This window comes from Lipomyces doorenjongii, assembly GCF_038497915.1.
Source record: "Lipomyces doorenjongii strain NRRL Y-27504 unplaced genomic scaffold V1508scaffold_29, whole genome shotgun sequence".
NCBI lineage: Eukaryota > Fungi > Ascomycota > Lipomycetes > Lipomycetales > Lipomycetaceae > Lipomyces > Lipomyces doorenjongii.
Genome location: NW_027118096.1, coordinates 114,815 through 136,182, shown reverse-complemented (window position 1 = coordinate 136,182; position 21,368 = coordinate 114,815). Strand labels below are relative to the sequence as shown.

Sequence of the window (21,368 nt, the reverse complement as noted above, 5' to 3'; positions counted from 1 at the left end):
CCTGGTCCTTCGAGACGCGTTTGCGAATGACGAAAGCCGCACAGCATTGCATAGCTCGGCACTCATATGGCATAAATGCAGCGTTGTTTTTAGGCGGCGGAAACAGATGCACGAGGACGGAGATAATCTCGCGAATGTATAATGCTCTGCGACGGATATGCCACAGAGAAAGGACAGTTGGCGGCACCGTTGATTACTCTTTGCATGACGCATCGGCGGGGGCGAGATGTCACACACTAAGATGTCGCTATCTGGCACATAGTCCTCAGCGACATGACCTTTATGGCGCACCCAAGGCAGTGTTGCCCTTTTTTTGCGCTCGCGCGGCAGGTGAGCGATAAAGGTTGAGGCGCAGCCCTAAACCACGGCAGAAGCGTGAGCCGATCCACTGATACCTTGCAACTACTTCCTCTCGCTGCTCCTCGCTTTTGCTCTCTCTCATCTATCCCAAGTCCGTCACCACTCTGCCGTCGTATATATAGTATATATATTTACGAATCGCTGCACACTCGCACATCACAGCAGCATCATGAAATTCATCGTTGCCATCACTACTTTCTCTGCGATTGCTTCGGCTCTCGTCCTTCCTGAGGGCTTTAAGCCTGAGGGCGCCACTGAGGCTCCTCTTCTCACCACGTCCACTGCTGCCGAGCACATCATCCCTGACTCCTATATCATTGTGTTCAAGGACCATGTCAACGAGATGTCCGCCGGTTCCCATCATAACTGGGTCCGATCTGTACACGACTCTGCCATGAAGAAGCGTGATCTTGAAAACCCGTTCCTTTCATCCGGTCTTGAGCACGGTCTCAAGCACATCTATTCCTTGGCCGGCAGTTTTAAGGGGTACTCCGGTCGCTTTGCTGCCTCTACTATCGAGCAGATCCGCAGACATCCTGATGTGAGTGCTCTTGTCTAATTCGCCACTCGTTTGTGTGGTTGTCACCCACTCGATGATGGCACGCGCTATGCTACTTTAGGAAGGTTTCTGCTGACATAATCGTGATAAGGTCCTGTATGTTGAGCGCGACTCCATGGTCTACGCTTCTGAGCTCGAGACTGAGAAGAACGCCCCATGGGGTCTTGCACGTGTCTCTCACCGGCCTGCCTTGAACTTCGGCACTTTCAACAAGTACCTTTACGACTCTGAGGGCGGTGCTGGTGTCACGGCATATGTCATTGATACTGGTATCAACGTTGACCACGTCGACTTCGAGGGCCGTGCTGTCTGGGGAAAGACTATTCCTTCTGGTGATGTCGATGATGACGGAAACGGTCACGGCACTCACTGCTCTGGAACCGTCGCTGGCAAGAAGTACGGTGTTGCGAAGAATGCGAAGCCCGTTGCTATCAAGGTGCTGAAGTCCAACGGCTCTGGTACCATGTCGGATGTCATCAAGGGTGTTGAATTCGCCGCTGAGTCCCATGTTAAAGAATCAAAGGCTGGCAAGAAGGGCTTCAAGGGTTCTGTTGCCAACATGTCGCTTGGTGGTGGCAAGTCCCCTGCTCTTGATATGGCGGTCAATGCGGCTGTGGACCTCGGAATTCACTTCGCGGTTGCTGCCGGTAACGATAATGCTGATGCGTGCTCATACTCTCCTGCTTCTGCCGAAAAGGCCGTGACTGTTGGAGCTTCCACTCTCGGCGATGAGCGCGCCTACTTCTCTAACTACGGCAAGTGCGTTGATGTTTTCGGTCCTGGCTTGAACATTCAGTCTACCTGGATTGGCTCACCCTATGCGCTCAACACCATCTCCGGTACTTCCATGGCCTCGCCCCACGTCTGCGGTCTGTTGGCTTACTTCGTTTCTCTCCAACCGGAGAGCGACTCCGAGTACGCCTCGTCTTCTCTCACCCCCGCTAAGCTGAAGAAGAACTTGATTTCTTATGCCACTGCTGATGTCCTTTCTGGCATCCCTGAGGGCACCCCTAACTTGTTGGTCTTCAACGGTGCCGGTGGAAACTTGTCGGACTTCTGGGGCAAGTAGATATCTAGTGAACCGTTGCCGTTCATTTTAGGTTTGACATAGTTCTCGTATTCATTTCTATGTTAATAATGAACTGAGAGGCGGCGTGTAGTGGGGAATCCTTTATACTGAGATTTATTTCGCTTATTATTGTGGAGTGAGTGGGGTCATTTAGGGAATTATTGGCTAGGGGGTTTGTTAATGTAATCATTGTGTTTGCCATGTGTTTTGTGCTTTGCTTGTTTCATAATATATTATCCAACACATGTTCTTTTGAACGGGACACATTGGTTATTTAGTTTGGAGTACTCATTGTATTATGTTGCTACTGCTACCACGATAAATACACGTATATACAGGCAATTTATGTAGGAGAGTCATGGGGCCTTTACCAACCATTCCTCTTTGGGACTAGCGTGGAGTAGACTTTTCGTACCCACCGCCCCTTAAAGGTATTAAAATGCTGTACGCCACAAATAGGTCCAAACCCTCCAAATGTTAGAATCAATGATTACATATGCGCTCTCACAAACAGCCAAATCAAACCTCAATTTCTCCAACATTTCTCAATTACCACGGCTCTGTGGCATGATTAGATTACAGGAGCGCCAGTGCGTCGGCCCACATTGCCTCAAGAATAAGCATCATCTTCGTCCAGGTTGTGAAAAGCTTCATCATCTTCCAGACCGGTATCGTCAACCGTATCGTTTTCTGCCATTTCTTCAATAGTATTGGTCGTCTGTGTTAATACACGTTCAGCTGTTCTTTGCGACGATGAGTGCTGGTTCAATAATTTAGGACACTTGCGCCGGTTGTGTCCGACCGTGGCAAGATCCACAGCGCCTCACTTTCTCTTGTCGGTGGGCAACTTTTTGGATGATCTCAGCTGACGTCTGGAATCTCCGCGTTCCGCTAGGACGACCCTTTCTCGGAGGCGCACTCTGTGGGTCCTTAAGGACAGAGAGCACGTCAGGTTGGAGATGCTGCGGAGTGATGTTTAGAGCAGATAATTTCGGCTGAACTCTCCAGCGAGGATAAAGGTGTGTCACGTCAAGAGGCAAGCCAAGCTGTATCTAATGTGAGCATGGCAAAAGATAACGACTCCTAACTGTACAGCTGCATTCGTCAATCGCGCCGTCCTCTTCCTGATGGTGCAATTTCTTCATAAATTCTGCATACACCAGCTCCAGCGCCGATCGGGATATCGCGGTACACAACAACGCAGTCTCAACCTGGTTTCTGATCTCTAATCGTACAAACAGGTTCTCATTCGAACTGATGACACTGAGCTGTTGAGACCGCTCAATACCACTGTGGTTTATTTTCTTGGCGGCAACATAGAGCGTTCCAGAAGAGGAGGTTAATGCACGCTTCAATGCACCGTGACTTCCTTCCACTCGGGAAGTGGTGCTAATCCCAAAGCTTGGATGCTTGCATATATATCGTTCTGCCCATCGTTCACATTGCCCGTCTACGCACCACTGATTGAGAAAATAGTTAACAGCTTCAGTGGGGAACGTTTTCCTCCAACTCCTTCTCCTGATCTCCGCTTTCAATCGAGCTCGCGATTTGCTTAATAGATTTCATAAAGTCATCAAATACTTCAAAGCTCTGGAAATGTTTTCGGCAATTTTTCAGGATGTTCTGTTCTATGTGCCATCGGCAGAGCTGGTTGATGGTGGTCGGGAACACCTCTTAGAGGGCCGTCATGAGGGCCCTGTCTGCGTCAGTTATAACCACAGCTGGCGGTTCATCTGGGAAAATAATTTCTTCTGTCCGAAATTAGTATGATAATATGTATTAAAATACAATTTTACTCACTCAGTTGCTGCATAACCCAGATGTAGGAACTGGTTTGCTCGCTGGTCACAAAGCACAATGCTATCCTCACCGTGCGTAAGTTATTGTCCACTGTGACAATGTTCACCAGTGGCAAGCGGAACCTATTTTTTTTGTATGTAGCATCGATAATTACCATTTGCACGTGCCTTGTGAACATCATCAGGCTTGCAAAAGAACAACCCTCGAGAGTGTTGTCCACAGCCACTTTAACGCGGTATATGTAACCTTCGTCCCGTAATTTCTCAATGGATTTTGCAGTTGAAGTCCCTTTTCTCCGGGTATAATCATACGTTCGATTATACACGTCCCTGCCAAGCAAGGACAGTCTGTATGTGGTATTCAATACTGATGCAACTGTGCTAAGAGATGCGGACGAATGCCGAACAAGGTCGAGCATTGTTTCTCTGGACTCAACAGTTATGGGTCGGTTCTCCGGATAAGCTAACGGATTGATACATTCAAGCTGGTGTCCTTCATGTCGGTCATCTAGCTGTGTAACTACCCACGACTCATTGAGCTGCTTCTTGAAGCGCGCACCATCCAAGGACAGTCACCAAGCATGCTTCGTGCTTCCTTTAGGCCATTGTCACTTTTGCTGCCCTTTGTCATCGGAAGCTTTCTGGTGTTGTATGGCTTTTTGGCGAATTTGCATAACAGCAATAGTGGTAACTCCGATATGAACAACGCGACGGTGCACAGCCACTAGTTTCTGCTGTTGTGGCGGTGACAAGGTCGAGATACCTTCCGGGAGCGATGGGTACGAAAAGTCTACTCTACGCTAGTCCCAAAGAGGAATGGTTGGTAAAGGCCCCATGAATCTCCTTTATGTAACATAAATGATTCTTAGATATACAGAATGACGGACTTTGGTCACGTGCTATTAAAGCACAGTGTTGCCTGTAAGATATCTACCAATGTTGTCTGTAAGTTATTTACCAATGTACAAATAATACCCAGTTATGTGGAATACCGCCTAAATGGTAAAGATAAGTACGTGATAAAAGGTGTTAAGAGTCGCCAGTATATTTTGTTATTTCATCTTTCGTACGCTTCAGCGACGTATTGCGGCAAGTAGATCCTTGCTATCCCGCAAGCAGACTGACGAAGTCTTTCTATCATCGGTAGAAGGAGCAGGCGGTAGAGGCGTGTGCCCCGTCGGTGAGATATCTCAACATGAATAGAGATCGGTCATTATTCGGCAGATCTTTGTTGACCACTTTGTTGCTCATGCGCACGTAGAGCAAGCTGAGGATTAATTATTACGTCCTGTAATTGTAAAAAGTTTCGCGACTGTCAATTTGATGCCGTGTGTGAGGCCGTACTACCCACCTTAATCAATGCACGCATCCTATGATAAAATGCTAAAATCAAGCCAACGCACGCCTTCACTATTGTACCAACATCAAATTGGTGATAAGAACGTGTCTAGCAATAGTAGTTCGAAGCACTAAGCAGAAGACCGACTGCTGCCCCCAAGACATGCACCCAATTTGAGCTATTAATCGCGAGAAATAGTAGCGACATAAAGCAAAATAATTATCAGTCGTAAGCTGTAAGCCGTAGCCACTCGCCTCTCTTTCGTTAACTCTTAGTCGCAGTAGATGTACTCGTCTAGCAATCATGATTATGAATCGCAAAATGACCGTCGATGTCTGAACCTATCTCCCAACGTAGCGCCGAGATAGTTTATAGCTGCTTCGTCAGCGAAAATATCTCGCGCGAATGAAGGCTCTTCCGCATAGTATCTCACTATTACCTGTTTACTGATAAAAGTATTATATAAAATGTCCCGAGTTGGAGTGATGGTTCTTGGCCCGGCTGGCGTCGGCAAGGTAAGTCTTTGTTCCGAAATCAGCGAATGTGAGATAACTATCTAACCTGATCCTTAGAGCACGTTTTGCGCGTCACTGTTAAATCATATACAAAGTGTAGGACGACGTGCACATTTAGTCAATTTGGACCCAGCGGCTGAACCAGGAGAATACGAATTTACTGTCGATATCCGCGAATTAATATCACTCGAAGATGTCATGGAAGAAATGTCATTTGGACCGAATGGCGGACTACTATACTGCTTCGAGTGAGTATCCGGTGGACAATGTATTACGGACGTCATCTAATAAAGTACAGGTTTTTGATGACTCATTTAGATTGGCTAGATGAAGAGATTGGCGATTACGAGGACGAATTTCTAATATTTGATTGTCCAGGTAGGTCAACGAGATATAGTCTGATCAATAGAGCTGACAAAAACTAGGCCAAATTGAATTGTACACACACATCCCAGTTCTGCCTGCACTTGCTAAGCATTTATCACAAAACCTCGGATTTTCACTGTGCGCAGCATATCTTCTCGAAGCTCCATTTGTGATCGACAAACCCAAATTTTTCTCAGGTGTCATGAGTGCAATGTCAGCAATGATCTTACTCGAACTACCGCATATTAATATTCTGAGCAAGCTGGATCTAATAAAAGATGACGTTTCAAAACGAGAGTTGAAACAGTTTCTAAATCCAGACCCAACGCTGTTATCCGGAATCAATTCGAGCACGAATCCGAAATTTTACAATCTGAATAGAGCATTGGTACAACTTATAGATGATTTTGGAATGGTCCAGTTTTTGCCGCTTGATTCAACTGCGCCGGAGAGCGTGGGCAATATTCTGAGTTATATTGACGATATAACTCAGTGGGCAGAAGCTCAAGAGCCTAAGGAACCAAAGGACGAATATATTGAAGACGACGACGAGTTTGGCCAAATGCTAGCAGCAGCAGAAGCAGGAGGAGGAGGAGGAGGAGGTAAAGAGGAATGAATGCTGCAATTTTTATGTATGTTATGTATATAGAGACCAATGTACTGTATAACGAAATGCCAGTAAGATTATGCTTAGTAACTTATATACATGCAACCCAACCAAACATAAGCACCTATTTCTCTAACTTAACACCATTAACTCTGCCAACTGCCTTTTTCTTAACCTTGAACACATCCGTAATCTTCCTGTCGTTCTCGGAAATGGTCTTATTGGTAATGGAAGAAACTATATCACTTGCACTCTCGGATTTCTTCTGCCTCGTCGACGGGGCCCTTTTTGGCCTGGTCTTCGACTTTTCCCATCGTTCCAAGATACTTGGGATTTCTTGGCAGTCGCCTTTCAGAATTAGATCAAAGCAATTTTCAAACATCTTGGCTGCTGGTGGGTCAATCTCGTTGACCCATACAACAATCCCGTTAGCCGCGTGGACCGCAGCCGACATCTCCTTGACTATCCTCCGCACACCTGGGACTTTCAAACTCGTACCAACGACCAGCATTCCGTCCGGCCTCGCCTTCAGATCAGATGAAGTCACTTTCCCAATTGCCTCTCCGTCTGGATTAAACTCGTTATACAAAACAATGCGTGGCCGCAACCGCCCAACTCCTTGTGTTCTTTTCCCTACGACTTCTCGGACAGAATCCCATTCTCTGCATTCATTACACTCCGGAATCCTATCCTCTTGGAACACAGTCGGATCGAACGGTGCCATCCAGCCACACTTTGCACAAACCATCTTCTGTAACCCTCCATGCAGCTGGATTGTCTTCGGCCAAGGAGCCTTCACAGGTAACGGTACTGCGGTCTCCAACCCTGATAACGAGATCTCTAGACAGTCAACGTTTTGTGTGTACAGTCTCAACAAGCGTTTCTCTGTCGACAATTCTGATAGCATCTGATGAAACTTTGTCACTTTGGCATCCTGGCTAAGGGTGTGTAGCGTGTTGACCATGGAATGGAACATTGACGTTGTGGCCGCGTCTTTGTAAACTGACGAATCAAACATAGACTGCCCACTGCCCTTCAGCTTGAAATCATCTTTCACGGTTTGGAATAAACCCGTAGAGGATCTAAAGTCAGGAATTCCAGCACCAACCGATATTCCCGCTCCGACGACGACGACAAGGCGTCTGCACTTGCGGAGCATGCAATGTAATGCCTCCGCGTACTGCTCGTCTGGAACGCCTTCGCTGCATAATTCGAACGGCCCTGGATGACAAGGTCGCAAAACCACTTTAGCTTCTCGTTTCCGCTTTTTCGTTTCAGCGGGCACGTAGGTAAACGTAGTCGATGGAGAGGACTGCACAGCTATTATGTCCTTCATGACAGCAATTGTGCTCTGGGCCATCATAAACTGCACCTGAATGCAATGCCGAATATTGTCAGGGACTCCCGTCAATTATGCTACAACTTGGTAGATAACAAATAGTAACAGTCGTGTTCTTGTTCAGAGTGGAGTGAGTTGCTATGGCTTTATTCGACCAAAGCCAAGTGTCAGGATGGACTTTTGAATGGGTTTCAAGCCATGTGAAGTGGCGGACACCAAATCCTTCAGTGAGGGGCTTGTACTGGTAAGCGAGCCTATTCTAGTCAACGTTAAGTAGTTACGTATTAGAAGACAACACGATTTGTACCAATAATTCTAACTTTCGTTTCCATAGACTAACTACAAGTTTCAAACACTACGCAGCGTTCTTCGTGGCGGATTACACAAAATGCGTGAACGCCAATGGCTCTCCTCTCATTCAGCGGCCATTTTAGAATCACAACATTTACGGGAGTTACTTCTCGCTCAAGGCCGCGACACCAGGGAGTACCTTGCCCTCAAGTAGCTCCAACGATGCGCCACCACCAGTTGAGACGTGCGACAGCTTGTCCTCTGCACCCCACTTCTTCGCAACCTTCAATGCCTATTAGCCACTTCCTATGAATTGACCAACAGAGAAAGCAACACTTACAGTCGCGGTGTCACCACCACCAACGATGACCGTAGTCCCATTCTGCGCGGCAGCGACGACAGCGTCGAGAAGCGACTTCGTGCCCTTGGAGAAGCTATCGAACTCGAACACGCCAGGGGGACTAAACCATTGTCAGACCACTACTACATAAGTAAAATCAGTCAACAACATACCCGTTCCACAAGATGGTCTTGGCCTCGCTAACTACCTCAGCAAAGAGCTTAGAGGACTCCTCGCCGACATCGAGACCAATCAAACCATCCGCGATGCCAGTCTTATCAGTAGCATAACCGACAGTAGCATCTTTGGAGAACTTATCGCCAGTGACGTAGTCGACAGGCAAGACAACCTTGACGTTGTTCTTCTTGGCCTTTTCGATGACCTCGCCGACAATTTTAGCACCCTCTTCATCGAAGAGAGAGTTGCCAATCTAGAACGGTTGTTTAGTATCGTAATTATCTTGGCGTCACATGGGGACTTACGCTAACACCTTCCAAGGCCTTTTTGAAAGTGAAAGCCATGCCACCACCAATAATCAAAGCATCGATCTTGGAGATAAGGTTGTCAATCAGCTGGATCTTATCCGAGACCTTTGCCCCTCCCAGGATAGCCAAAAATGGACGGTCAGGGCTCTCGAGGGCTTTGGCAAAGAAGTCCAGCTCCTTTTTGACCAAGAAACCACTGGCTCTCAGTGGAAGTTCAACTCCCACCATAGAGCTGTGTGCTCGATGAGCCGTACCGAACGCATCGTCTAGAAGAAAACGAGTTAACCACAAGAAATGAGATAATAAAAAGGGCACGTACTAATGTATACATCAGCGAGAGCAGTAAGGCCCTTGCGAAATTCCTCAACTACACCTGGAGAGCACTTAACCTTCTTGCCGTCGATCTTGGCTGAGCCCTCCTCCTCTGCGTGGAAACGCAAGTTTTCGAGTAGAATAATCTCTCCTGCCACCAATCAGCACAACCTTCACGATGACCCATCCTCATAATGCACGAAATTACTGACCACCTTTGGCCTTAGAAACGTGCTCCTCAACGGAAGGGCCAACGCAATCATCCAAGAAGGTAACGGGCTTGTCCAGCAGCTTGGAAAGCTCCTCTGCGACTGGCTTCAGCGAGTACTTGGGGTTGATTTGGCCATCAGGACGACCCAGATGGGATGCAAGGATGACGACCTTAGGCTCTGAGGGTAGAATTGATTAGTAACAAGGATCAATTGCATATGATGCTTTGAATCACACGTACCGTGTTCGATTGCATACTTGATTGTTGGCAATGCAGCCACAATTCGCTGATTATTGGTGATGGTGGTGCCGTCTAAGGGAACATTGAAGTCTGTATTGATGAAAGACGTATACGATTAGCAGTTGCCAAAAAAGTTGATAATTGTCGCGATGAGGTCAAGACTAGGCTGCGATTAGGAACTTACCAACACGGATGAAAACTCTCTTGTCCTTGAGATCGACGTCAGTAATGGCGAGCTTGTTAGTGAGCGACATTGTCAGAGGCCACGAATATGACGATGAATTGAATGCACACGCAGGCAAAAAAAAGAAGTTGCAGGACACTTTATGGTCGGCGAGAAAAGATGTCGCTGGGGTAAGTGCAGCTGCTCACGTTATTGGCTGCGAGGCAGCGTTGGGGGCGCAAATAATTACGGAGTCGCAAGAACCAAACCGCCGTCGTGTGTGCCGGCCGCTATATGAAATTCTACAACTTTTGTCCATCTATGTTAACTGACAAACGTCAGATCTCGTTTTATATTTATTAACGTACAGCAAACCGATGGAAGTTAACTATTGTACAACATCATTCAATAGTCGACAGCAATTACAAAGCAAAGATGGCTATAGCCAAGTAAATTGCCGATGTTGGAGTTCAACCCACATTCGGAGCTAGTCTAACGTCAATCGGCCCATACGACAAGCGCTGATGGACTGACAGAACACCGGCACCAGCAAGAGTCAGGACGTGCATCAGGCCCTGAGCAGCCACCGCAGCCGTGCAATCCTGCGTATCGAGAATGTTGTCGAAAGTGAGAATGTTAGTGCCTAAAGTATCCATTTTCATCATTACGTAGCTGTCGTTGTTAGTCTGCTGTACCCTTTCAACACACAATCCCAATATATTCATACTCAAAGAAATTGCGACTGTCACGCTCCAGTGTCGAATACTGGGCCCCTATATTGTCATCTTGTAGTTCTGGAGCTGTCAAAATTAGCTTGTAACATACACACTACAGGATCCAGAAGCTTGTCACCATCAGAAGGAGGTAAATCATAGTCGTCCTCATTAAAGCTATTGAGGCGTTCCAATGCAAGAGACATTGTTGATGTCCGTTGTCCTCGTTGCCGCAATGATTGTCGCCTTGGAGACGAAAAATTCAATGATGATCCTGGTGCTGCGCTGTGCTGTCTAGATCCGAACGTCGAACTCGCGCCGGCCGACAATACATTCCATGGCAGTAACGAGGAAGAGCCAATAGGCAAGTTCTGATCTGATGACAGGCGTCGAGCCATTTCCACATCCTAAATTATAACCTGTCAATACACGACTGCTACGGCATATACAAGACGACAGGACAAACATCAAACACCGCAACCTCGTCGTCATCTTTCATAATCACTTCGTCGTATCCATCATCTGCGCCACTGAAATGAAGGCGTGCCATATCAATCTCTGGCATCACATTATCGTCCGGGGGCGTGTATATATTTCTGGCCATAGCTCCAGCTGTTTTGCGTTCCAGTGAATGATTATATGTCCCAAAGACATCGTTCAGAACTCCAAGTAGAGCTCCATTGTAGACAAAATAATCAGATGCGTAGGTACGTACAAAGGCAAGCTCTTCCTTCTTGATTCTAATAGCGTTGGCTTTAATCATATCTCTCATGTAAGAGTCCCGGCTTTCTCGTAGCATTGCAATAGGAAGCTGAGTCGTCGCATCATGTCGCATCACCCGTGAAACCCGCTGCTTCTTAACCTTTATCGATTCCTCTGCGTCCTCGTCGTCAAGCGCATGCTTATTATTAAGTATGTCCATTGAGGCTGCGCGTTCGACCACTCTATAGTTCGCATCATCATAGTCAAAAACAATTGGAAGTCCATTGTCTTCATCAAATGGCTACTGTCCTGTTAGTAGAGCCTTAGCCTCGTTAAGACCATAACTTGCCGCCTGATCTCGTTCATAGTTGTCGTAGTCATCAATCGATACAACAGTGTCATCGAGTTTTCCGGTTCGTGCTACGGCCCTAATATCATTGCCGTCCACAATAGGCAAACCAAAATCTACAATATCTCCATGTGGGCCAAACTCAAAGCTGACTTGCCCCGCATCGTCGTCATAACCAAAGCCAGCTGAGAACGATTCCGAGAGTTGGAGTTGGTCACTATGTAGCGTAATGGAGTGATCGTAAACGACTGTTTGATCTGACGCAGTCATGGAACCAAGGGAGAGGTCTGCAAGGTCAAGCGAGTTCAAATTTGGGGCAAAAGCATTAGAACCCAACGAGTTTCGCACATCGATAGGGAGGGGTGGTAAAAGTCCGAACTCAATCGAGAAGCTCGGATCGTCAATCATTACATACGCGTCGTGTCTAAGCGGCAAGAAGATTAGGACCAAACGCTTACAAGTACCAGTATCATTCACAAAACTTCATATACCTATTCGGTAGAGAAGTCACATTCAAATTTTGAGAGCGTTCGCTAGGTATGTTGTACATAACGCGTTTCAGTTTCGTATAGGCAATTGTAAGATCCGCTAAAAAGTGACGGTCAGGAGACTACGCCTCATACTAAGAGCGACAGACCATACAGTAGAGAAAACCAGACTGCTGATCATAGATACTGCTGACTCCGTAGAGCAGGCTGGAACTGAGTCTAAGGGCTAATGGTTGTGGGGGATGAATAATAAGATTGCAAGCGTCAGGAATCGACACCGACAAGATGTCCTACATGCATTAACCCTGTAGACAGAGGATAATTAGATACTCACCTTTCGATGGACACGCTTCAATGATGACTTCGATCCAAGAGTCGCAATGAGCCTAGAGTGGTAGATTTAGTTTTGCCAACAAACTCAAGCACAGTTTACCAACCAGACTGTGCTCAGCCCGCTTGAGCGTCGCGACAATATGTCGTAGGAATAGAACATGGCCGACTGACGAAAAAACTGTTTAGGTAGAACTTCAAAATCGAGATGTTATGTCAAAGATATTAAAGGAAGTGCCCTCCACGCCGGCGAACTTCCTTCCTGTGTTACCGTAACACGACGACGCGTCGTGCTTTTGTTGATCGGCGCTGGTCAGGGACCAATCAGAGCCGGCGGCAAGCTTACCCTACCTTAAATCACTTGATTACGCGTTATCCACTGTGTTTACTTGGGCTCTAAACGTCTCTGTTGTTGTCGCGCCCGCATTTGTTGTGACTGTCCTCTGACGCGCTGCCCAGACAAATCTTCGACATCTCCGCCCACATTTTCTTATCACATTACTGCCTTCTATTCAGCAGATTGCAACAGGTTTTAATCAGTTTCTATTGCTTTTGCCTGCCTCTTTGAAGTGTATTCAAATGCCCTCGCAGCTACCTAGTATGGACACTGCGCAGGAATCGTACAGCGACGAGCCTGTTATAAGCGGACCTACTCCGCTTTCAATGTTAGAAGTAAGTCGATTGATTTCAACTATCTGCTAAGTTTACTAATACTGAACGGCTAAGGGAAATGGCATTACTGCTGGAGACTTACGCAAAGTTCTTGAGGCGGGATTCAACACTGTGGAGTCGATTGCTTACACGTATGTACAATCATCCTCGTAGTCTTTGTTGTGCTCTAGCTAAGTTTGATACGGACATAGTCCTAAGAGAACTCTTCTCAATATTAGAGGAGTCTCAGAATCGAAGGCTGACAAGTTGCTGACGGAAGGTGTGTCTCCTTGAAGAACAAACGCTTTGAAATAGGCCCAGCTAATTGTATAGCATGCAAGCTTGTTCCTATGGGGTTTACTACTGCAACAGAATATCATCAACGACGAAGTGAGCTTATCTCTATCACTACCGGATCCAAGCAGCTTGACACACTACTTGCAGGAGGTGTCGAAACGGGATCGATTACCGAAGTTTTCGGAGAGTTCAGAACCGGAAAAAGTCAGCTATGCCACACTCTAGCTGTCACTTGCCAGGTATTATTTATTGGATTAACTGACTGCTATGGCTAATCATAAATCAGCTGCCCATTGATATGGGTGGTGGTGAAGGCAAGTGTCTCTATATCGACACCGAGGGTACTTTTCGACCAGTGCGTCTATTATCCATCGCTCAGAGATTCGGATTGAACGGTCAAGAGGTCCTAGATAACGTCGCGTACGCCCGAGCCTATAATGCAGATCACCAACAGCAACTATTGAACCAAGCCGCTGAACTGATGGCGAACTCTCGGTATGTCGCCTCTGCGCATCACTCAAAATAAACTGCTAAGCAATACCCTTAGGTTCTCGATCTTGATTGTCGACAGCATAATGTCCCTATATCGTACAGATTTCAGCGGACGTGGTGAACTTGCGGCCCGTCAAATGCACGTGGCCAAATTTTTGAGAACTCTTCAGCGTCTGGCGGATGAAGTAATTGCGACTCTTCCATTGAATGCGCGTCTACTAACTTTTGATAGTATGGTATTGCTGTTGTTATTACCAACCAAGTTGTCGCTCAGGTAGACGGCAATGCATCCATGTATAATCCAGATCCCAAGAAGCCTATTGGAGGAGTATGCTTAATCTATCTCAAATTAATTTTAACAGCCTTCTAAATACTTTATAGAACATCCTCGCTCATTCGTCCACCACAAGGTTATCCCTAAAGAAGGGTCGCGCCGAACAGCGAATCTGCAAAGTTTATGATTCACCTTGTCTCCCAGAATCGGAGTGTGTTTTTACCATCAACGAGGATGGTATCGGCGATCCAAAAGAGGAAAACGAGTAAGTATGCATCGCTAGGTGTGTTTTCAAGCATTGCTATGTACGATCTTTCGAGAGTTTACAAAGACTTATACCCCTCATTCTATTATTTGTTACATTATTCATGTTATACTTGGGCAACGCAGATAGCTTCTGAAGCGAAAATCATACAAGAAAGAAGTACGAAACGAACTTTTAATCCTTCCCTCACATTATATACACACGCCTAATAGTAATATGAAAGTGATAATAAACCTCCTGTGAACTCCTTAATTCATCGTAATACCAGCCAGTTCGTCGTATCCCAGCATCAAGTTGATATTTTGCACGCACTTAAAAGCCGTTAACATCAATCGCCTAAAGGTCAATAATCAGACATACCTGAGTAGCAGCTCCCTTTAGAAGGTTATCTATTGTGGCCACGACAACAACGCGAGACTGGCTCGAATGGACACCAAATCCACCGATGATGACACCATGTTTGCCAGCAATATCCTTCACGAGTGGTATATCATGTGTAACCTTGACCAAAGGCTCGCCGGTATACTTCTCTTCATAAATGCTTCTGACATCCTTTGATGATAGCTGCTTCTCCAGGGGAATCGATATGGTCAGCGTGATACCTTGAAACCACTGCATATTAATTAGAAAGGTATAGCCAAGTAAGACATGTAATAATGGCGACACACCTGGCCAACATGAGGAACAAAAGACACATTAGTGCCCAGCCGAGTAGAGACCTCTCTCTCGTGGATGTGGTCTGTCAAAGTATACGGAATCAAGTTGTCACTAAGGACGTTGATATCGTTCTTCGGTGATGGCTTGGTACCAGCTCCTGAATATCCAGACACGCCGAAAATAGTTGGCTGCCCGCTGACATAGGGAAGCAGAGGAGCAATGGCAAGCTGTGAACCAGTAGCATAGCAGCCAGGGTTCGCAACACTCTTAGCCTTCGCAATGACAGTTCTGTCGTTCAACTCTGCGCACAATTAGTACATTTTCGAAAAAAAGAAAAACCCATGAGAGTGCACCTACCGGGCAGACCATAGACCCAAGTGTTATCAAATCGATAATCCGCGCTAAGATCAACGATCGCACCATTGCCGCCAACGTCAGCAATAGCATTTACGAATGGCTTGCAAACGCCATTAGGAAGAGCCATCACCCACATATCGACGCTTCCCTCTTTTTCGAGACGCGCAACGTCCTCAACTTGAAGGTTCTCGTACTTGACGGCGGACTTGGTGTAGCCGTCAACATCTTTACCAGCCAATTCTCTGGAGGAGACGTGAACTACCTCCAAATGTGGATGCTTGTTAATAAGGCTGATAAGATTCTGGCCAGTATAACCACGAGCACCAATTAGTGCAACTCGAGCTTTCTTCGTGCTGGATGAGTAGTATCGATTAGCACCACTCTTATTCACCAAGCGACCAATACAGGGACGAGCAAGTGTGGAGTAAAGGCGAGGTTGGGATGGCCTAAGACGAGAGCCAGCGGTCTGGGGCACAGTCTTTGAGAAGTCCTTGATCATCTTAGTAATCGTGTCCGCGGACTCAACGCCGTACCAGAACAGAATTTTCCCATTCTTGACGAAGGAGCCATCAGCACGATCGAAAAACCATGATGCTCGTTCACTGTCTTCGGGGACAACCCATTGCAAACTACTTTTATCGGATCGCAGAGCAGACCACACGTTATCGGCGACGTTATTCTGCCATCCGTCCTTAGAAGCAACAAACTTGTCAAGAACAGGAATATCGCTGTCAATTTCGTTAACAACAGCCACGGCCTCAAATGGCTCGTCGGCGTAAGCCTTAAACTTCGCATCATTCAAAGAGTCCACATAGGAATTGACCAACTCGGTGCTGCCGTTAAAGAAAGGATCCTGGATAAGGGCATTTTTAAAGGCATCTACGGACTCAAACTGATCCAGCCTGTCACGAGTGAGAAGCTTGTACCCTCTTCGAATCATGGTACCGGCGCCGGAATCTGTAAAGAGCTCCTTTTGCAAATCACCTGTCGAGATAATGGCAACCGATGACGATCGCGGAAGGTGCATCAGTAGATCACGAATCTCCTTGATCTTCAACTTTGTACCGTATTTGACCCAAGGTTGTTTCATCAAACTGTCGTATTCCTGTATATCAGTTAGCGAAAGTTTACAGTTACATTACCAATGACTTACCTCATCCAAATTAATAACACTTATCTTCTCACCGCTTTCACCATGAATCAATCCACCTTTCTCGTTAAGGTAAACGATCTTCAATGGCTGAATGACACGAGCTAGTTCACCAGCCGCAACATCGGCATTGACATTAAGAATCTGTCCATCCGGTGTTTCTGCCAAAGAGGTGAGAATAGGCAAAGCTCCTGCTTGAATACTGGCCTCAATGGGAGTGTTATCAACTTTCTTTATCTTTCCAACTAATTGATACTTATCCCTGTCCAAATACTCAGCGGTAAAAACGCCGCCAGTGATTGGACGTGCCCGAACACCCTGCTTTTCTAACGCATCCACCAATTTCAGATTCTGCTCCAAAAAGCATCGGCGAACAACGCTCATCGTCTTGCTGTCCGTAATTCTAATACCATCGATATATTCTGGAACAACACCCTCAGCCTCCAGGATTTCGTTAATCTGGGGTCCAGTACCGTGGAGAACGATTGGGAACAATCCGACATGATTTAAGAATGCCAGCGAGGAGGCTAGCTCGTTAAGATTTTGTGTAATAATGGCACCGCCAACCTTGATAACCGCGAACTGTTGACTAAAGTTGGCACAATGTTAATAACTATATATCAAGAGCGATAACAAACTGAGATACCTGTCGACGGAGGTGAAATATCGCAAGTACTGCTCAACTTCCCGTTTACTGCCAATATTGTTCAAAAGTTGAATAACAGTCGATCTTGTCGAGTTGTATCTAGTAGATACCCGCGCAACACCATTCAGACGACCCGCCGTGGACAGCTGGTGCTGGATGCAGGATGAGGGTGCTCCCGGACAGATCGACGAACCCAGAGACCGCGCGAGACGAAGTCCTGCCCGTCGTAAAATCATTTTAGATAGATATATATTAGAAGCCAGGCACCACGAACACAGAGAGATAAAAGGCTTTGTTAAATAATTCTAGAGAGAAGGGGGAAGGTTGCTTGTATCTTTTTAGATCACACGAATGGAGTTGTTAGCTCAAGGCTGTCGTCCGATCCGTGACTAATGAAAAAAAAAAATTCGAGGACGTGATTGCGGCTCCGCAAAGCCGCGTCCGAAGCGGGGCCGACCGAGGAAAGTTTGGGTTTCCGTGGCAACCCAGTTTTCATCCCAAATTGGTTGCATACACAGTTGTGTCGTCGTGTTGTTTACCAGCTGCGCATCATCGGACGTCCTATCTCACCACTGCCGCACTAGGTACTTTCCATTCCCTTTAGCTGATCTCAGTGCAGTTACAGATATATTGTTGTATTATTGAGGCGTGTAAGGATGTCGTTGCCGTTTCCGACAGGTTCGCAACTGTACTCGTCACTCTCGAGTTCTCCCAAGCGCTTGCCAGATCACTCGTCAGAAAATGCGATTGTTGATCACTTGTCGAAAGGTCTAGGTGGCTTTTATTTGGGATCCCAAGACAGGGCTGCAGGTTCTATGAAGTCGAAATTAGCTACGGTGAACGAGAATCATGACGACACAACGTCTTTGATTCGTGTCGAGAGTACCAAGGACGCCATCGCAAGTGCAGAAAATCACCATCTCAAGGAAGAAGACAGTTTTTCGTCATTTGGAAGATCGGCCGGTACAGTCGGATTATCTGCGGAGGAGCTTAAGAAGTTGAACGATCCGAAGATAAAGAGGCTTGTCAATGCTTCTCAGATTTGTACGTCCACGGAATGTACTTTCGCTTTGACAGTATGCTTACCTACTTAGTCTTTCTTGACTACTATTTTGACTTATTGACATACATTCACAACCGTCATCTACGACTTCAGAAATTTAAGATGTCAGTTCAAGGTTTCACTGCATCAGAGCAGATGCAGCAGTGGCGTTCCTATAAAGGAAGAGAGAGAGCATATCTCCGCAAGCGGCGAACTCGCCTTAGATATGGCGATTTTGATATTCTTACACAAGTAGGACAGGGCGGGTACGGTGCAGTGTATTTGGCTCGAAAGTACGACACAAAAGAGATTTGCGCGCTGAAAGTCATGAAGAAGCGATTACTATTCAAACTAGACGAGGTATATCCTCCGGATTATTTGGCACCAATAGCTCCAGACCTAACAGTTAACTATTTAGATACGTCACGTCTTAACGGAGAGAGACATACTGACAGCCGCAAAGTCACCGTGGCTAGTGAAGCTTCTGTATGCCTTCCAAGATCCAGAACACATCTATCTGGCGATGGTATGTCTGATTTCTGTCATTAGGTTTGAAATTTCTGCTTAGCAAGTCAACAGGAGTACGTCCCAGGTGGAGATTATCGTACATTACTTAACAACACGGGCATTTTGAGTCCACGACATGCCAGGTTTTACACCAGCGAGATGTTTTGTGCAATCGAGAGCCTTCACAAGCTGGGATATATTCACCGAGATCTTAAACCCGAAAATTTCCTTATCGATGCTTCTGGACATATTAAATTGACCGATTTCGGTTTGTCGGCCGGGGCGTTAAGTAAAGATCGAGTTGAGAGCATGCGCCTTAAGGTACGTTGACATCCGAATATTTGCAGGGTCAAATGTCTAACAACGAATATGAATAGCTTGATCAAGTGAAAGATATGAGGATTACCTACCGATCAATCACTGAGCGTCAAGCTTTGTATCGATCACTCAGAGAAAAGGATCTCAATTACGCAAACTCTATTGTGGGTTCGCCAGATTATATGGCTTTGGAGGTTCTGGAAGGCAAACAATACGACTACACGATTGATTACTGGTCCCTGGGGTGCATGCTCTTTGAAACGCTTTGTGGATATCCACCATTTGCTGGTGCAAGTATGGACGAAACGTATAATAACCTACGATGCTGGAAGGACGTCTTGAAACGTCCCGTGTATGAGAATAATCAATACGCGTTTAGTGATAGAACCTGGGATATCATGACGCGGTATGTGAATTCCGAGCCTTCTGCGGGGTAATACTAACGGCCAGATAGTCTTATTTCTGCACCAAGGACTCGAATCCATACTATGCACGAGATCCGCAATCATCCATACTTTAGCGAGATTGATTGGGCCAATATTAGACGTATTCAGGTACGACACTTGACAGATTGCATAGTAATTCAAGTTTCTAACCCATGCCAAAGCCGCCATTCATCCCTCAACTTGATTCGGAAATCGACGCTGGGTATTTTGACGACTTTTCAAACCAGGAAGATATGGCGAAATACAAGGAGGTTCACGATAAGCAAGCGCAATTGGAAATGCTGGCTGAGCGACCTGAAAAGATGAACCGAGGTGCTTTTATCGGCTTCACATACAAACACTCGAAGGCACCGTCCATTCTTGAAGACGAGTCCATTAACGTGAACAGACGTGCGTTGAGTAGCAAGAACACACAGCAAGAAAGAGCATTCCAGACTATGTTTTGATTGCTGACAGCGTATTTTGAGCATTGTATAGATATATCAAATACTCTTGCATGCGAGGTCACTAGTTGTTGACGATCTTGTCGATGAATCCGAACGACAAGCTGTTCCGTAGCCAGTAATGACAATATAGTATTTCATAGGTTTTTATTCACGTATATGTCAATACTCTTTTAGACTAGCTATACATAATATTAAATATTCCCGATCTACGCCGATTTTTTAGCCTTAGCTAGAGCCTTCTTAACCGCGTACCGTCTCTGTAATAGTTATTTAGCATCCACCGCTACCACTCTGATTTATATTTTGTGAACATACCTGCTTCTTCAAAATCAAAACTTGGAATCGCTCAAAGTCAGTGAGACCCCATCGTATCTCACGGCTCTTAATCTTTTGTGCCCATGCACTCTTAGCCCACTTCTCATCAATACCGGCTTCGGTCCACTTCTTAGCAGTAGTCCCACTACGGGCACCACGGGTCAATTTCGGAATGACGATAGGAGTAAGTGTCGCTCGCGCCAGAGGGAATGCTTGTCTTGGGACGCCGGAGATGGGACCGTCAATAAGGACCTACTCTAAATCAGCTCACCTGTCTTGCTCATAGTAATTGCTAGACTGGTATAATTATGGCAACATACACGCTTGTGGTCTATGATCTCAACAATAGTTGCCAATTTGCCGGCGTATTCACCCTTATTGACGAGGATAACACGGCCAACCTCAACGAGACGCCAGGAAGAACCCTTCACGGTAGTAACTTCTTCAGACATTGTGCTGGTGTATGTGGGACGATTGTCTCGGTATGTGCTGAACCTCGAGATAGAGATTGTAGTGGCCTGTATTTGGATTTACGGCGTGACGCCTGACGAAGACGAATTGTCGACACCAACGTGCGGCTTCAGCTTCAGAAACTTTTCACAGTCACGAACCGAACTGCAGTAGGGTTAAGCCCTGACAACCTTGTTATGCTCAGCATATGAGCCAAATGGCATAAATTTCGAAACAAAGTTAAGCCGTCGCCCTTAAATCACGACTAGGTAATGTCTGAAGTTGCCGTCTCAATTATCTGACTGGATGCTGATTATGTTGTGTCTTTTTGTATCCTAATGGTCATGTGACTAGCTTCAGGTCAGGAATTTATTACTGGTTGTTAGCAGCATTAGACATCTTGCGGGAGGCCGAGCAGGACTTGATCCTGCAAGGTGCAGATATTACGAGACAGTATATTCGATGCAATTGCCTTTTG

The 21,368-nt window shown here is 46.2% G+C and overlaps 10 protein-coding genes across 10 annotated transcripts; 4 read left to right on the top strand and 6 right to left on the bottom strand.

Moving 5' to 3' along the window:
* Positions 1 to 433: 433 nt before the first annotated feature.
* On the top strand, positions 434 to 2,328 carry V1508DRAFT_418666 (peptidase S8/S53 domain-containing protein). Its single transcript, XM_066940492.1, has 2 exons — positions 434 to 901; positions 1,011 to 2,328. The coding sequence occupies exons 1-2, from the start codon at positions 530 to 532 to the stop codon at positions 1,986 to 1,988; spliced, it is 1,350 nt and encodes a 449-aa protein (XP_066795445.1). The 5' UTR covers positions 434 to 529; the 3' UTR covers positions 1,989 to 2,328.
* Positions 2,329 to 2,598: 270 nt separating this feature from the next.
* On the bottom strand, positions 2,599 to 3,721 carry V1508DRAFT_404664 (uncharacterized protein; the record flags this gene model as incomplete). Its single annotated transcript, XM_066938643.1, has 5 exons — positions 2,599 to 2,726; positions 2,791 to 3,040; positions 3,077 to 3,448; positions 3,470 to 3,539; positions 3,705 to 3,721. 5 exons carry the CDS (start codon positions 3,719 to 3,721, stop codon positions 2,599 to 2,601), a joined length of 837 nt encoding a protein of 278 aa, XP_066795444.1.
* Positions 3,722 to 5,153: 1,432 nt separating this feature from the next.
* On the top strand, positions 5,154 to 6,701 carry V1508DRAFT_418659 (GPN-loop GTPase). The gene is made up of 4 exons (XM_066940491.1): positions 5,154 to 5,641; positions 5,699 to 5,889; positions 5,940 to 6,019; positions 6,067 to 6,701. The coding sequence occupies exons 1-4, from the start codon at positions 5,594 to 5,596 to the stop codon at positions 6,621 to 6,623; spliced, it is 876 nt and encodes a 291-aa protein (XP_066795443.1). The 5' UTR covers positions 5,154 to 5,593; the 3' UTR covers positions 6,624 to 6,701.
* Positions 6,610 to 8,252, bottom strand: V1508DRAFT_418658 (DHS-like NAD/FAD-binding domain-containing protein). The gene has a single exon (XM_066940490.1). The coding sequence runs from the start codon at positions 7,975 to 7,977 to the stop codon at positions 6,739 to 6,741; it is 1,239 nt and encodes a 412-aa protein (XP_066795442.1). The 5' UTR covers positions 7,978 to 8,252; the 3' UTR covers positions 6,610 to 6,738.
* Positions 8,253 to 10,217, bottom strand: V1508DRAFT_418655 (phosphoglycerate kinase). The gene is made up of 8 exons (XM_066940489.1): positions 10,017 to 10,217; positions 9,833 to 9,922; positions 9,594 to 9,770; positions 9,389 to 9,532; positions 9,067 to 9,335; positions 8,758 to 9,014; positions 8,585 to 8,705; positions 8,253 to 8,527 (listed from the first exon to the last, which is right to left on the bottom strand). The coding sequence occupies exons 1-8, from the start codon at positions 10,084 to 10,086 to the stop codon at positions 8,408 to 8,410; spliced, it is 1,248 nt and encodes a 415-aa protein (XP_066795441.1). The 5' UTR covers positions 10,087 to 10,217; the 3' UTR covers positions 8,253 to 8,407.
* Positions 10,218 to 10,465: 248 nt separating this feature from the next.
* Positions 10,466 to 12,740, bottom strand: V1508DRAFT_397888 (Rec8 like protein-domain-containing protein; the record flags this gene model as incomplete). Its single annotated transcript, XM_066938179.1, has 9 exons — positions 10,466 to 10,667; positions 10,723 to 10,795; positions 10,821 to 11,115; positions 11,175 to 11,711; positions 11,760 to 12,183; positions 12,251 to 12,347; positions 12,402 to 12,537; positions 12,582 to 12,633; positions 12,685 to 12,740. The coding sequence occupies 9 exons, from the start codon at positions 12,738 to 12,740 to the stop codon at positions 10,466 to 10,468; spliced, it is 1,872 nt and encodes a 623-aa protein (XP_066795440.1).
* Positions 12,741 to 12,958: 218 nt separating this feature from the next.
* Positions 12,959 to 14,722, top strand: V1508DRAFT_371497 (Rad51-domain-containing protein). The gene is made up of 8 exons (XM_066937488.1): positions 12,959 to 13,249; positions 13,304 to 13,380; positions 13,441 to 13,508; positions 13,562 to 13,764; positions 13,812 to 14,020; positions 14,073 to 14,202; positions 14,250 to 14,345; positions 14,399 to 14,722. Exons 1-8 carry the CDS (start codon positions 13,157 to 13,159, stop codon positions 14,558 to 14,560), a joined length of 1,038 nt encoding a protein of 345 aa, XP_066795439.1. The 5' UTR covers positions 12,959 to 13,156; the 3' UTR covers positions 14,561 to 14,722.
* Positions 14,606 to 17,747, bottom strand: V1508DRAFT_456126 (Aspartate/glutamate/uridylate kinase). The gene is made up of 6 exons (XM_066942641.1): positions 17,367 to 17,747; positions 16,724 to 17,309; positions 15,571 to 16,675; positions 15,225 to 15,514; positions 14,917 to 15,168; positions 14,606 to 14,867 (listed from the first exon to the last, which is right to left on the bottom strand). The coding sequence occupies exons 1-6, from the start codon at positions 17,600 to 17,602 to the stop codon at positions 14,805 to 14,807; spliced, it is 2,532 nt and encodes an 843-aa protein (XP_066795438.1). The 5' UTR covers positions 17,603 to 17,747; the 3' UTR covers positions 14,606 to 14,804.
* Positions 17,748 to 17,905: 158 nt separating this feature from the next.
* On the top strand, positions 17,906 to 20,334 carry V1508DRAFT_418636 (kinase-like domain-containing protein). The gene is made up of 7 exons (XM_066940488.1): positions 17,906 to 18,410; positions 18,461 to 18,768; positions 18,827 to 18,934; positions 18,988 to 19,236; positions 19,293 to 19,639; positions 19,688 to 19,787; positions 19,841 to 20,334. Exons 1-7 carry the CDS (start codon positions 18,023 to 18,025, stop codon positions 20,123 to 20,125), a joined length of 1,785 nt encoding a protein of 594 aa, XP_066795437.1. The 5' UTR covers positions 17,906 to 18,022; the 3' UTR covers positions 20,126 to 20,334.
* On the bottom strand, positions 20,253 to 21,014 carry V1508DRAFT_387236 (60S ribosomal protein eL14). The gene is made up of 3 exons (XM_066937841.1): positions 20,761 to 21,014; positions 20,441 to 20,692; positions 20,253 to 20,382 (listed from the first exon to the last, which is right to left on the bottom strand). Exons 1-3 carry the CDS (start codon positions 20,890 to 20,892, stop codon positions 20,332 to 20,334), a joined length of 435 nt encoding a protein of 144 aa, XP_066795436.1. The 5' UTR covers positions 20,893 to 21,014; the 3' UTR covers positions 20,253 to 20,331.
* Between the last annotated feature and the right edge of the window lie 354 nt (positions 21,015 to 21,368).